Consider the following 16,406-nt stretch of genomic DNA (forward strand, 5'->3'; position numbering starts at 1 on the left):
AGCATAATCGTAAGAATCATCATAAGAGATGCTTCTTAATGTTATTGTGCACCTCTCTGCCTGGATTTTGACAGATGGACACAATAAAATGAAAGCACATGGTTCAAGTTTTCACTTGCATTATGCTACACTAGCCGATTACCGATTATGTGCTGTATTGGTTCGGGCACTGGAACACACTGTAAGTAAGTCTAGGCCAAAATAACAAAATCCTTGAGCTGATTTGATTATTATTTGTCATGTTCAGAGAGAGAAGCTCATTGGATGAGCCTAGAGAGAGCTGTCCTGTCTCTCCATCCCAGACGAGAGGGGTTTACTGTTCCTGAAAACGGGTAAACAGAGGGATGATGGCCAGGGGAAAGGCAGAGGATGACAGCCAACATGTTTGTGTGTTCCAGGACCATCATGGGGCCTCAGGGCACCAACCGACCTGCTCATAGACTGGAGTTCTGTGAGTGCAGGAAAGGACTAGGTTAGTATACAGCCTAGGGGAGGCTGGTGGAGGTGGACATCGGAGAACGAGCTCATTGCTATCCATGGAATGAGGAATCAAAACATTAAAACATTACAATTAATCCATCCTCTTATTTCTACCTCCACCAGCCAACCCTGACACACACAGCCTTTCTCAAATCTCTATGGCACACCTGGATCAGATATGTCAAATTATATGATATGTCAAGTTATTAGAGGTGTGATTTTAGGGACGCCTGATTTAGCATGGATTTAGCACATGATTTAGCATGGATTTAGCACATGATTTAGCATGGATTTAGCACAAAACTAAGCAAAGGTTTTGACCCAGATCTGGTCTGTACCCTTACTGTGTAAGCTCACGATCAGTCATTTCTGGATGTCAGCAGCAACATACAGCAACAGCTACATTTACATGTAGGGTGGCTAGTTATTGCATGTCAACACAGTTGAGGTTAATACATCTATAACGTACTATAAACTACTAAAGTATCTATAAAGTACTTTGTCTAGAATCATATCTGAGCATCTATGAATCAGCCGTAGGGGACTATCCAAATGTGTTTGTCAATTGGCTGAAAGCTGGGATGAAATGGACCTGCCCCCTTATAGATTCCTGCTATTCTCCCCAAGTCCTTTTTTTAGGTTAACTTCTTCTCTTTTAATAGGGGTGAAAATAATCGGAGGCTATAGAGAACTGACGGATGTGGATTATGGCATCTACATCAAGCGGGTGTTAGCTGGTGGGTTGGCAGCCTTGGATGGTAGGTACTACTGCTTTTTGTTTTGTCAGTTTGTCTGCTATTATACAACACTCATTATTGCAAATGAGAAAAAATGCTCCCTCTCTCTCTCTCTCCATCGCTTTCTGTCTCCATCTCTCTCTCTCTCTCTCCCCCTCGCTTTCTGTCTCCATATCTCTCTCTCTCTCTCTCTCTCTCACTCTCTCTCTCTCTCGCTCTCGCTCTCGCTCTCGCTCTCGCTCTCGCTCTCTCTCTCTCTCTCTCTCTCTCTCTCTCTCTCTCTCTCTCTCTCTCTCTCTCTCTCTCTCTCTCTCTCTCTCTCTCTCTCTCTCTCTCTCTCTCTCTCTCTCTCTCTCTGTGTTTTCCAGGGCGGCTTAAGTCGGGTGACCTCATTTTGGAAGTCAATAATATGAGTTTAGGAGAGGTGACTAACGAAAGGTAAGTCAGTAGTTCATGAAGGTAGGTCTTATTAAGAGAGAGGTTCTGTGAATTCAGGTGATGATTGAGGTGTTAATTAACCCGTCCTCTAGCCTACACAATATCTGCTTCCTGAACTCATTTGGCTTTTTTCATTCAAACTCATGCATGGTATACACACCTTTAATCAAAGATTTTGCAGGTAGAACCTTCTTTATATTTCCCCAAAGTATATTGTGAGTCTGTTAATTGACTCCAGGTATGATGTTAAAAACGGTTCTCCTCTCTCTCATGTGTTCCTATAGAGCGGTAGACATCCTCCGGTCAGCATCGGCTTCCAATCACATGTCTCTGGTGGTCGTCAGGGATGATGAATCCAGGTAACCAATGGGTCGCGATGGGTCGGAAATTAATGCTTGGTATCGACCTGCCAATCATGCCTCTATACATGCTATCAAAGTGTTGTGGTTTAAAGCTATGGAACGCAGGCACGGAACACAGAGAGGGAACACGAGCATGCAAATAAAGGGTATTTAATGAAGAGATAAACTGGGGGAAATAGGGAAACAGGGTAGGCAGGGCTGAGAGGCAGGCAGGGCAGACAGGACAGGCAGGACAGACAGGACAGACAGGACAGACAGGACAGACAGGACAGACAGGACAGACAGGGCAGACAGGACAGACAGACAGGACAGACAGGACAGACAGGGCAGACAGGACAGACAGGACAGACAGGACAGACAGGACAGACAGACAGGACAGGCAGGGCAGACAGGGCAGACAGGACAGACAGACAGGACAGACAGGACAGACAGGGCAGACAGGACAGACAGGACAGACAGACAGGACAGACAGGGCAGACAGGACAGACAGGACAGACAGGACAGACAGGACAGGCAGGGCAGACAGGACAGACAGGACAGACAGGACAGACAGGGCAGACAGGACAGACAGGACAGACAGGACAGACTGGGCAGACAGGACAGACAGACAGGGCAGACAGGACAGGCAGGACAGACAGGACAGACAGGACAGACAGGACAGACAGGACAGACAAGGCAGGCAGGACAGACAGGGCAGACAGGGCAGACAGGGCAGACAGACAGGACAGGCAGGGCAGACAGGACAGACAGGACAGACAGGACAGACAGGACAGACAGGGCAGGCAGGACAGACAGGACAGACAGACAGGACAGACAGGGCAGACAGGACAGACAGGACAGACAGGACAGGCAGGGCAGACAGGACAGACAGGACAGACAGGGCAGACAGGGCAGACAGGACAGACAGGGCAGACAGGACAGACAGGACAGGCAGGGCAGACAGGACAGACAGGGCAGACAGGACAGAGAGGACAGACAGGACAGACAGGACAGACAGGACAGACAGGGCAGACAGGACAGACAGGACAGACAGGACAGACAGGGCAGACAGGACAGACAGGACAGACAGGACAGACAGGACAGACAGGACAGACAGGACAGACAGGACAGGCAGGGCAGACAGGACAGACAGGACAGACAGGACAGACAGGACAGACAGACAGGACAGACAGGACAGACAGGACAGACAGGGCAGACAGGACAGACAGGACAGACAGGGCAGACAGGACAGACAGGACAGACAGGACAGACAGGACAGACAGGACAAACAGGACAGACAGGGCAGACCGGATGGAGAGGGTAGATGAACAGGGTTGATAGGCAGGCTGGCAGGTGGACAGGTAGGTGGATAGTGAACCGGAGAGTAATCCTGAGGCACAAGGAGAACAAAGATCAGGCCGAAGCAAACATACACAGACTGAAATATCTACTGCAGATTAGCTGGCCGAGAACAAGACTAATTTAGGGTTAGGGTTAGGGTTAGGGTTAGGGTCTCAACAACGATCTGCCGACGGGCCAAGAGGTGCGCAGATCGAATAGGTGGAGATGATGATAGGCAGGGAAACTAGAGCCTGGCCACGGCCACACACAACACAAACAGACAGACAGAGACAGACAGGAGAAAGACCTTGACAGGATTAGACCACCAGTCTTGCCTGATACATTGTGCTTCCTCTCCTACGCTTCTATCCAACCAGACTGTGTGAAGGAGTTAGGCATCTAGCCTTCATCAGCCATCCGTCATAACAACTATTGTGTGGTAATCACTATCCCAGCGACCCCTCGAATCTCCAGCCCGTCTCCGGTGGGGATCAAACCAGCGCATCATGCTACCTGCCGCATTGTTGTCAGTGGATTGGAAATAATCCTCTCAGGGTCTGAGTGGCGATGAGCCTCTTGATTAGTTTTTTGGGGTATAAATCAAAATATAGTGTTTATACAGTAAGTACATTAAGGTCTTTGGGTTCACTTTTTTGGAGGGGGAGGGGGCGGGGGCGGGGGGGGGGGGGGTTATGTAACACTGTGGAGTGGCCGCTTCACAAACACATCAACGCATAAAAACCCAGTTTCTGACAGGACGGAGAGACATTAATGCCTTCTTAGCCGCAGGAGCGATTTCCTCTGACATCAGTTTGCACCACGGCTGGTGGAGGTAGAAGTCGGAGGACGGGCTCAATATAATGTATGGAACGGAATCACAAGGAACTTGTGTTTGATACCATTACTGATTTCGTTTCATGCATTACAATGATTACATTACTCCGATTTCCACCTCCGCCTCAACATTCATACAGAAAGATGGCCCTCTTAAACCCAGGCTGCTGTATGTTGATAGATGTTTTTTAATATATGACCAATCATATTCTAGAAGTTTGCATATTAGTCGATTGATTAATTGAAACCTTGCATAAAAGGTGTTTGTAAACATTTCGCCAATCAGACCTATTGAACAGTTCAGCAGTAGTTACTGAGCATTAATGATCTAAAGAAGTCCATCAATAGGTACGTGATATGACACCAGAGATGGGAGAATACAAGGCTCACGAAGCCAGTCAGAGAAGAAATGATTAGCTTGGAGGCCATGACAACTCATTGAAAGGCAATTCAGTACAAAAGACAAAAATCCAAAGTTCCTCCGTGATTGGAGCATTACATGCTGAGGTGAGGCCTTTGTCTCTGGTGAGGCTTGTCACTTTGAAACAGGTCCTGTTAGACACTCTGACATACACTGACCTGGCACTCTGCTGGCCCCTGTCCTTGTCATCGGCATCACACCCGCCACCGGCCGAACACACACTGACATATTAAGGACTCCAGTCAGCCCGAATGTCCACAGGGCCCTCGGCGTGCTGAGAAAGACGCTTCACTCCCAGAGCCCTAGACATCCAGCTGACCACAGTAACCGCCACATCAGCATTGTTTTGGATGTTTTGATGCCAACATGGCTCCTGTTTGATATTCTGAATTTCAAACCGAGTATCTACTGTATAGTAGGGTCCAAAACCAACATGCTGTGACCACTCTCTGGCTAACATGTTTTGATGATTGATTTGACTTATAGGGACCTTTTATAACAAATTTAGCCTCCAGGTCGCTCCCAAATTTTTACTAGAGGGCCAAATCCAATAGTAAAAAAAAAACGGGAAACCCCTGGAGGCTAAATGTTTTTAAAAGGTCCCTCGAAGTCAAATCAATCATCAAAACATGTTAGCCAGAGAGTGGTCACAGAATTTAGGTTTTGGACCCTACTAGTATGTTCACTTCCAGATAAGAACAAGGAAAACAAGTTTGTAGATAATATCAGCTAGACTACAGTGATCTTTGTGGAGCAGGACAGTGGTGTCATCTGGAGTACATGATGCAATACTGTCCTGGGTCTCCTGTCTCAGTCGGGCAAACATTACCAAGCAGGATGTGACCTAAGGTAAACAAGGTTAAGTAGATCAAATGAAAATACCTATCCTTTCACATTTTGTAGTTCTGCCCCAACAGATCATAAAGGGCAAGTCGATCAAATCAAATGATTGACAAAACACATTCTGCTCTGCAAACAGTGGTGACCTCAAACAAAGGTTAAACAGATCCAATGCACGTGGGAAATACAATAATTGCCTTCCAATACACAGCTGTGCCCTGACATTGGCCTCATTGTGTCAGATATCAACTGGCTTCCCTCCATAATGTCAGTCATGGCTGTGGGGGGTTACAATGTTTTTTAGTTTTTTAAATTGTTTTATTACCAATCTGATACTTCTGTAGTGATCTGTAGTGATTACTACTGTAGTAGTGATCTGTAGTTTTCATGCACGTTATTATAATGTGTTTATATAACATAACTGATAACATCATGTTTTATTCGAAGTGTGCTCTTTTTCTTACTAAATCTTTTGTCACAAGGTGCTTTATAACAATCTGGGCCTATACTTTTAAAAGAGCCAGGGAAACAATGGGAAAAAACTCAGTGGGAAGAAACCTTAAGGGGAACTAGACTCTAGTGGAGAGCCCACCCTCATTTGACTTGCTGACTGAGTTAAAGTTGAGAGAACAAAATAATCATCGTATTGGTACAAGAAGGTCAGCCCTATACAGGTTATAGCTTCAGTCCCTAACCTTAAGATTTTAGTCTGTAGAATCTTTACCTTGAGATTAGGAGGGATTATCGAATTAAACACAGATAATCCTAATCGCAGCGACTAGCTAATGAAGAAGTAACCTTTAATAGGGATGCTGCTCTCACATGTCAATGTGAATCACTGTGTGTTTGTCTCCACGGGAGGGAGACAAAGACCTACTATTTATTTCAGGGAACAGGGGTGCAATTTCGCTGACTTTGTGTGTGTGTGTCTGTATGCGTGTGTGTGTGTGTGTCTGTGTGTGTGTGTGTGTGTGTGTGTGTGTGTGTGTGTGTGTCTGTGTGTGTGTGTGTGTGTGTGTGTGTGTGTCTGTGTGTGTGTGTGTGTGTGTGTGTGTGTGTGTGTGTCTTCCAGGAAAGAGTTCTTGGAGCTGATGGAGAAATACGGTTCCAACAGCAGTGCAAGCTCAGGCAGGATCTCTCCTACCCAGCTCTCCATAGGTGTGTGTGTGTGTCAATCCACCTCCTTTCATCCTCATTCCTTTTTCATCCCCAATTGAAAGAATCTTGCTTGACATCATTGAGAGATAATGGCAATCATTTGGCTAATGCAGCCATACTTTAGAATGGATGACCAACATAGGGCTCTGATTTGATTCAGCCAATAGTGCTGAGAAGCCAAACAATACCTTCAAACTCAAAATGCTGTACGGCAGGATTTTTATTGTAGTTTAATTTGATCAATGCTTTTAAGAAAATGATTATTACATGTTTAAGTTTAAGTTGAGTTTTTGTATACAGTCTGAAAACACGTTGCATATCATGGAAACGCTAGACACAGTGTTCAAAACTCCCATTGAATTATTTCTCATTGCATCTATTCCAAATATTCAGGTAAAGATGGCCGACTTGGGCCCTATTAGAGCTATTTCTGCACATGTAAATTAGGGCCCACGGCATACTATACTGTAGATTGTGGTTTATGCTCCTGGGAGGAACTGTAGATGCACCTCATTATAGAACTCCCGCCTATGCATTTCCTCTTTGACCCACAATAGGACTAAGTTCCCCTCCTTTGCTCCTGATGCTGTTACATTTTCCTTTTATTTTGATAAAAGCGTCATTATCATGCAGTCTTGTTTTTTGAATTAGAATGAATTCTGAATTAATGTACTCTTTGTGTCTCTCTCTCTGTCTCTCTCTCTCTCTCTCTGTCTCTCTCTTTCTCTCTCTGTCTCTCTCTCTCTCTCTCTCTCTCTCTCTGTCTCTCTCTCTCTCTCTGTCTCTCTCTCTCTCTTTCTGTCTCTCCAGGCAAGCTGACCGACACAGCGTCGTCCTCCTCTTCCTCCAGATCCACCAGTCCCACCAGTCAACTGCTGAGCCCTAAAGATGGAGGGGTCACCACATACCCACTGACACCCCCCTACACCTCCAGCCCCCTTTATACCACCAACCCCACGCACACCACACACACTACACCATATGTCTTCAAGTGAGTCTTCTCTATAATATACTACTACTATACCACTGCCTCCACTGTTACTACTTTACTAACTCTAAACATACTCCCCGACTTTGTGTCCCTTTTGGGGGACTATAGGACAGAGTGGGGATCCCTACTGAATGAAACTAGCCAACCTCACACCCCATTGACTGTAGACCATATCTCTGTCTAACGGAGGTATAGAAAAAGAGTTTAATCAGGTCATCTAGAATAAAACAAGCATGGCTTTGTGTAATCAGGCTCAGATTCAGTGTACTAGTCTGAGAAAGTATTCCTCATCTCTCTCTCTCTCTCTCTCTCTCTCTCTCTCTCTCTCTCTCTCTCTTTCTCTCTTTCTCTCTATCTGTCTGCATTCTCTCTCTCTCTTTCTCTGCACTCTCTCTCTCTCTCTCTTTCTCTCTCTTTCTTTGCACTCTCTTTCTCTCCCCTTCTCTCTCCCTAGTGACAGTGCTATTCAGTTGATATGCGTTTCCAAGGGAACAGGCTTGGGTCTTGTCATCAAGGGAGGAGCTAACCGAGCCGAGGGACCAATGATATTAATTCAGGAAATAGTGCCAGGAGGAGACTGCCAGAGGGTGACTATCTGTCTGTGTACTTCCATAAAGTAGGTGTTCTCTGGTGCTTCACTGCGGTTTCAAGTGGTACTGGCAACACAACTATGTGTTGTTTCTTTGGGTTTTTGTGTCAAGATGTAAAACCTAAGCTGTCTTCTTGTTGTCTGTGTGTCTTAGTCCTGGTCACTAACCTGATTCTGCTCTTTGGGAAACAATTAAACAAATATGCGGGCAGATATTATTCACTTCAAACAATAGAGGATGGAAATGTGCCCCCTGTGGTTTATAGTGGTACTGTATAAGCAGCACAAGTCACAGAAGTGGTTTTCTTCACAATGTCATTTAATTGGGATAATTCACCAGATCTGATGTGAAGATGTGTTCTGTCCTCCAGGATGGGAGACTCATGCCAGGAGACCAACTAGTGTCTGTCAACAAGGAGTCCTTTATCGGAGTGACGTATGAGGAGGCCAAGAGTGTAATCACACGCACGAAGCTCAGGTGGGCTGTGTGTCCTGAATATGACCTCAATATCCAACACTGTTTGTTTCCTGAAAAAATACTGGTAGTTGTATGGTTTTGACCTCTGTCTCACTATCAGCAATGACTTCTTCCACCTTTGTCCCCTGCACAGACCGGACCCCACGGTGGAAATAGCGTTTATTAGGCGGAGGTCCTCCATCAGCTCCAGCAGTGGTACTCAGGCCCAGGACCTGCTGCAGAACACTGGAGCCCTGCATCCCAAGATCACCTCCACACCGAACCCCACCAGCGAGACCCTGCCTCCTCTCAACCTTAGCCAGGTTAGATTATGTGGACAAGACACACACACACACATTGGCATACACACACAGAGGCAGGTGGGCACGCACACACACACACACACACACACACGTACACGCACACGCACACGCACACGCACAACAAACTGAATGTTGTTTTTGTTGCTGCAGGTTCGTCGTCCTCAAAGTGCCAGCAACAAAGATGGTGGTGAGACAGTCTCTATATGAACCCATCAACCTGTCAAGGTTTGGTGTTTGTGTTTGTGTTTCCGAACATTGTGTACCCATTGCAGAAGGGCGCTGAGAGATACGCCTACAGATGTACTATCAAGTGTCAAAACTGGTTATCAAAGTCACACGCACACACACACACACACACGCACACACGCACGCACGCACACACACATACACACGCAGACAGATACCAGTCAAATGAGACCATTTATCCCACTAGTGTTATCTGTCAGGCACAACAGAAGGTAGAGTCATGTCATAAAGTCAGTCACGCAAACACACACCCCAGCCGAGCTAATAATAGAGATCAGGCCTGAGGCCCATATACTGTAGGAAACCAGTTTTGGAAAACAAATACAGATGCACACACACAAACACGCGCACACACACACACACACACGCACACACGCACACACGCACACACACGCGCACACACACACACACACACACACACACACACAAACACACATTTTAAATGCTTTATTTATGTCCACATACATGTACAATATCTAAAGGACATAAATACTATCAGTGCATTTTGACATTATGAAAACAGTCAATTACAGTAGTGCTGATGTTATGACACGGGGGCGAGGGAGCTCAAGGACACGACACCGGAGGCAGAATACAGTGTTAGCCCCGTAGGGTATTTATTTACAGTGCAGGTGGGTGGAAACACAGATGATGAGTCCGGAGGTTTCAGCCTGGCGGGCTGGGGGTTTCAACCTGGCGGGATGGCGGTAGTGGTTGGCATGGGCTGTGGAGGAACAGGAAAGCAGGGTAAGTCTCCACGGTAGGCCAGTACATAAGATATCAACGAATCACAAGAATAGGCACAAGAGCAAAGTTCATAACTAATCACAGAGGATACTTGCCAGGTCATTCTTAGGGAAAAACTGACGATGAATGAAGGGAGTCCAGGGTAGATGTAGCCAGAGGGTTAATTGGGAGTGGAGACAGGTGTGTTGGTTTGACTGTGGCTGGATAACCCTCCAATCACCGGGAACGAGCTTCACCTGCGGCGGAGAGCACGCTGTGCTCGAGTTGTGGGGGCGGGTGCTCGAGCTGTGGGGGCGGGGGAGGGCGTGTGTGACGGCCCAGCCGTAACAGCTGAGCCAACAACCAGTTATGCCTACACACAGTATGTTATTCACACTAAATGATGATTTCAGTGGATTTGACAGATACAGTATCAATACTGTAAAACAGACAGTATCCAGCTCATGGGTACAAGAAGCACCGTTGAGCTCCATTGAGCGGCTACCAATAATAGCAGATACTGAGCAATACTTTGCTAACTGTTTGGCCCTTCTCTTAGATAGACCAGTCATTTGAAGGCCTCTAACAACAAACTTATGAACATGGCCCAGGCTGCCAAATATGAAAACTAAAAGTTTACATCTGTAACCCAGTTGTGATATGGCCTGCTCCAGGTGTTGGTATTTCAAGATCTTGGTTGAAAAGGCTTCCTCTAGGCACATACACACACACACACATACACACCAGACCAAACAGATTAGGGTAATTACTGATCACCTGCTGTGAACTGTGAGAAATCATGTAGTCCTGGATATTATTCTACATCTTCTATAACTATTCTCCACCACTTCTTTATGCAGTTCTGAGTTTTTCTGTTTCTGCTCTGCTCTACTTTACTCTACTCAGTTCTATTCTATTCAATGTTGTTCTAAGAGATCCCTTTCGTTGGTCTATATTGTTTAATGCCGTTCCATGTAGTTCTATGTAACATGACTCAGTAGAATGTATCAACGGCTGTTTGGACGGAGCGCCGTGAGGGACAGATGGCGCGTGGCGTGCTGCCTGGGAGAGGAGGAAGTGTGGCGGGTGGGAGTCCTGGACGGGAGACGCTCGGCGAGGAGGTGTCAAACACATCCTGTTTGTCTGCCTCCCAATGACACAGAACAAGCTGTCAGCCTCCTGGCGCTGAATAGAGGTTCCCTATAGGCTCAGATCTGGGATCAGCTTACCCTGCTAACACCCTAAGCTTAACCATGAAGAAGAAAATGCTAAACTGACCTCAGATCAGTGTTTTAAGGGCCATGTTGATCCCACTCCCCTGTCCCACTGGTTCCTCAGGATTGTGAGTGATCAGATGGCTCTCTTCAGTAGTGAAGATGACAGAGGAAGTGACTGGGATGGGTGACTCTATTCTAATTCCTGAAATACCCCCGGGCACAAACATTTCCTGTCATCTGTCAGTTTCGCCGACTCAAGTCAAGATAGTTCGATGACATGGCAAACCATTACAAGGTTTAGTCAGACCCCTCATACAGGACACGATCTCTCCCTTGGATGAGGTTTTGTTTTTGGAGTAAATACAATTTTGGAAATGAAATAAATGTGGTATTAGAAACCGCCTATCGCCTCTCAATCATGACCTGAGAGAGACAAACATAGGCCGGTCGCAGTGAGTGTCGGTGAAGGACAGGTGTGAACAGTTTGAGTTGGGAGAGACAGGCAGGTGCAATGAGAGCAGAATTGCTCATGAAGACGACTGACAGAAACGCGACAGTATCCTGATGGATAGGCTTCGCCTCGCGCCTGCTTTCCCCCGTACGGTGATGAGTGTATTCCAGATGTTCCCTGTCAGAGACATGTCAATGTGGGGGAGAAGATAGATAGGATAGACGGATAACAATCTGACAAGTTGCAAACAAGAACCCCCTGTTGGCAAAAGTGCAACTTAACTTCAGTTGCTGAATGAGGAACAATGCAGGGTTTTAGATGTGTATGACCAATGTTTGGTCACATTTCCCAAAACTTTGATGGAGCCCAGTCCCAGACTGATAGCCTAGCCATCTTCAATGGTGAGTTTGATGGAGATGGAGATAACGTTTATTGCCATTTATGCATACACATTAAGCATACACATATAGGAATTTGATTCGGCGTTACAGTAAGAGCATTTCTAAATGCAATGCAAACAAAACAACACAGGACAGACAGCAGTGCAGACAGAACACAACAAACTGTAAAACCATAGCTGCCATGTGCGGTGCTGTAACGTGATGTGATTGTGATGTGATAACGTGATGTGATTGTGATGTGATTTAGTCTGGTAGTTTATCTGTCAGAAACCATCTGAACAGACAGTTTTAGAGAGGCCAAACAGCTTAGTCATTATTACAGTTTTTTCTGATTGCTAACTCTTCATACAGTCAGCGAAACAGAAGTCCATGTGGACAAAACTGTGACTCATGTTACATTGCTTTCACACAAAATGCATTCAATGACCACATTTTCCAAAGTCCATGAACTCTTCCCTCATTCAAACTCCACCACCTGAAAAACACTATGTATTTGCAATTCATTTGTTCAAAACGGTGACACATTCTTCACCGTTCACAGCATTTTTGCAGTAATCAAATAGAAATGTCTAGAAAATATTAGAAATGTTTTGTGTGATTGCTGTTGTATTGTGGCCTTGTATTGTAGTCTTTTTTGTTTGGTTGAACTTTTCATTTTCACTTTATTTTCCAATGTTTTTTATTTGTTATTTTTTTTAACAGTAAAGGATAGAAGCAAATTGCGGCGTTTCTGATTCATTCTTGTTGCCTAATACGTTACAGTTGTACAGTCAACTATTCTGTCTATGATTATTATAAATCAAACCTTTCTTATGATGAAATATTCATTCTTGTGAAAATCATTCAAACTATGTAATGCTCCCTGTTGTTAGTGTTTTGTAGGTCAGAGTGTTATGAATGGCTGTGTATGCTTTCTGAGTGAACATTGTTGCCCGTGTATGGTTGAACGAGCTTCTTTTGAGACATGAATGAAGTGTTTTGGTGGTTTGAGTGAGTTTTGGAAATGAGACTGTGTTTGGCCAAGATGCATGTTAGTAACAATACAGACTGTATGAAAAGTTTTGACAATGTGACTTCAGTTTTGAACACTGCGACTTTAGCAATTGGAAAAAAATGTAAACATGAACCTCTGGCTGTGGAACCTAAGGTCCACAGAAATAGCACAGGTGTGATATCTACCGTAATCATAATTCTTCACTGACCTATAGTGTCACCTGTCTCTCTCTACCCAGAATCCTCCTACCGCCCACAAAGGAAGGGCTCCCTAACCCCTAACTCTCGCCTCAACCCCGAGAGATTGGAGCAGGTCAGTGTGTGTGTGTGTGTGTGTGTGTCCGTGTGTGCGTGTGTGCATGTGTGCGTGTGTGCGTATGTGTGTGTGCATGCATGTGGCTATGATGTACTGTGTATTTAGATGTGGCTTCCCTGCAAAGGTCATTACAGTGTAATGATTGTGATGATGACCTTGCCACATCTCTTTAGCTAAACAGATCAATAAGTTATTACTGCTTCGCTGTGATTTGGCCTAATCAAACCAGTGTGTGGGCATATGCAAATGTGTGTGTATGTGTATGTGATCCATACACGGCATAATGGCAAAATCATTAGGCAATATTCCCACCCAGCATGCTCAGTCACGCTAGGGGTGAAAGAGTATACACGTACGTACGTGGTTAGCGTGTTAACTGTATGTGAGCTCTGTCTGTGTATTTGAGCTGTGTGTGTGTGTGTGTGTGTGTGTGTGTGTGTGTGTGTGTGTGTGTGTGTGTGTGCGCGTGCAGGCTCTGGATACGCTTGGCCTGACGCCGACAGAGGCCCAGAAACAGCTGTTGAAGGCCAGACTACGAGCAGACCCTTCTGGGAGCGTGGCCTATGCAGGTGAGAAGGCCGCACCTCCATGACCTCTGACCTTTTACGTCGTCTGACACAATGCACTTTGTACGGTACCTACAATGTGTCAATTATCAATTATCAATCCCTAAACAAACCAACATCCTAACCAGACCCTGGCATTATTCCTACCTGACCCTGACTCTGACCATGACCACCTTCCTAAATGTAACCGTAGGACACTTTAAACCGTACTCGTCTTAACCCTAATCCTAAACTATCACCTACCTACCCAATCCTGACCTGACCTGATCCATTAAACCTACACAAGTGACTTCACATCGACCTATCATTCTTTGACCCCGGCCGCTGGTGCCACTTAAGAGCACATCTATGTTATGGATATCAAATAATAGTTCGATCCAAAATGTGAAAAATCCATCAAGTCTCTGTAGATTTGTGTTGTGCCTGTGCGACACACCAGAGAAACACCATGTGTTTTTTTTTCGTTTGCAGATTTTGAGACCATCACTCGGGAGCTGTTTAAGCTGCAGTCAAAGGAGTTAGGTGTTGGTCACGGGGCAAGGTTCGCGCCAGATAACCTCTCCGTTGTGTTAGAGGTACCCACCAACCCGAGGGTAGGACACTGCTCATCTTCATCAAGACCTGGTTTTGTTGTTTCTTTTCCTTGCAAACATTTCTGTACGTTTTGCGAAACTTTCCGATAATTTCCAACGTTTCCATATGGGTTTCCAAAGTTTCTCAAACTTAGGGGAATTTTGCAACCCTAGCTACATTCAATTTAAACTAATACACATATTATGTTGATTTAGTTTGAGGACATTGAAGATGAGAAAGATGACGTACTGTATAACTATGAAGTCCTTCAGAGATGTCCTACAGACTGCTCATGCTGTTTGTATTGTATTGATATGTTGATGCACTGCTGTGATAGAGGTGTGATTGTGGTAATGATCGCTGATGTCCTCCTTCTCAACAACCATTGGAGGAGAATGTGGTAGAGGAGGAAACTCCTCTCCTCCAATGTGGTTTGAGAAGGAAGTGAAGAAGGGGGATAGGAGGAGAAGAGGACAGACTGTCCCCCCCCCCCCTTTTCCTATGCTTAGGGCACCAAAACACCAGCAGCCACCCTGGCTGGGACACACCCCCCGTCCCCGCCTCTGTGTTGAAGGGCAGGTTCTAGAAATAGGTGTAGGAAGTAAAGCCTTGTTACTTCCATGATATGCACCCCTGAGCTGATGTTGTTAGCTTGTTTAGTAGGGAAGGCTTGTTTAGTTGGAAGTAGAGCGTTAGTAACGTCTTCCTGTGTTGTTGGCGGTGTGTGTGTGTAATGTGTTTTGGTTTTGGCTGAGGGTGCGATTTTAATAGTTATACTGTATTGTTTGAATGTAGACACCGACCGCAGTGATATACTCCTGTCTTGATTGTGTGTGTGTGTGTGTGTGTGTGTGTGTGTGTGTGTGTGTGTGTGTGTAAAAGCCTTCATTGTCAGACTCATCTGAGGACCTGGAGGAGATGGAGCGACTGAGGAAAGACCACATTGAGGCTCTGAGGGATATCAAGAAACTACAGGTATGGTTCACAACGCCAGCTACAGCAAGGCATAGAAAATAGATATGTATGTCTCCAATATGCTTGTGTTGACTATGGTAGCCTAATGCTGAGGGTTTTGCAAATGTCATTGATTGAATACACAGTCCTACATTTACATTTGAACCATTCGCAGATGCTTTTATCCAAAGCAACTTACATTAGAGATTACAGGGACAGTTGCCGCCCTTCTGATCAGCAGTCTAACTCATTATCCACTAGGACACCACTACTCCCGTTTGAGATGTTAACCAATCACAGTCCTTAACCGTTGAGTTGTTTGTTTGTGTTCCCGCCTCTCCAGGAGAAGTTGGTTGAGTCACAGAAACTCCATCATCAGATGCAGGAGGAGCTGAACAAAGTCAAACAGGTGTGTGTACCGTGGTGTACCGTACCATACCGTAAACAGGTGTGTCTGCAGTATCGGATTTTCTACTGTATTGGTTTCACTGTAGGTTTACCTAGGTGTACACACACACACACACACACACACACACACACACACACACACACACACACACACGCACACACACACAAACTCCAGCAATATTAGGTGGTTGATCTCCATGGTGCTGTAATCATGCTCTTTCTCCCACACTTGTACCTATGGATATCACCATGAAGTGCTCTCTGAGTGTGCTTAACGCACAGAATATAGCTTGGAACAGCACTCCTGCTGCACTTTCAGCGTGTGTATGTATGTATGTATGTGTGTGTGTGTGTATGTGTGTGTGTGTGTGTGTGTGTGGGAGGGAGAGGCTACCAATATAGGCCTACAGTATAGGTTGTGTGTGACCACTTTTGGAACGGAGGCGTGCGGCTCCTAAACCGTCCTGGGCTGCAGGATGAGTCACACACGCAGGGTCTCACCTTCTCCTTCGCCTCTCTCCGCTTCGGAGCTCCGCTAAACTCAGATGGGACTGTTGCATAATGCCCTCAGATCAATAATAATCCACATTTAAACACAGACCAAC

The 16,406-nt window shown here is 45.6% G+C and overlaps 1 protein-coding gene across 1 annotated transcript in view; it reads left to right on the plus strand.

The window, feature by feature from the left end:
- Positions 1-16,406, plus strand: part of stxbp4 (syntaxin binding protein 4) — a gene marked incomplete at both ends in the record, with an annotated part of 44,669 nt that overhangs the window by 3,657 nt on the left and 24,606 nt on the right. Inside the window, 13 exons of the mRNA XM_080542284.1 lie at positions 399-472; positions 1,143-1,238; positions 1,586-1,655; positions 1,940-2,014; positions 6,505-6,590; positions 7,401-7,581; positions 8,036-8,168; positions 8,542-8,648; positions 8,782-8,950; positions 13,773-13,869; positions 14,338-14,459; positions 15,322-15,414; positions 15,737-15,802. Coding sequence (XP_080398410.1) covers positions 399-472; positions 1,143-1,238; positions 1,586-1,655; positions 1,940-2,014; positions 6,505-6,590; positions 7,401-7,581; positions 8,036-8,168; positions 8,542-8,648; positions 8,782-8,950; positions 13,773-13,869; positions 14,338-14,459; positions 15,322-15,414; positions 15,737-15,802 — 1,369 coding nt within the window. The remainder of the gene's footprint in view (positions 1-398; positions 473-1,142; positions 1,239-1,585; positions 1,656-1,939; positions 2,015-6,504; positions 6,591-7,400; positions 7,582-8,035; positions 8,169-8,541; positions 8,649-8,781; positions 8,951-13,772; positions 13,870-14,337; positions 14,460-15,321; positions 15,415-15,736; positions 15,803-16,406) is intronic.

The sequence above is a fragment of the Nansenia antarctica genome (assembly GCF_963989245.1).
Source record: "Nansenia antarctica genome assembly, chromosome: 11".
In the NCBI taxonomy this organism is placed as follows: domain Eukaryota; kingdom Metazoa; phylum Chordata; class Actinopteri; order Argentiniformes; family Microstomatidae; genus Nansenia; species Nansenia antarctica.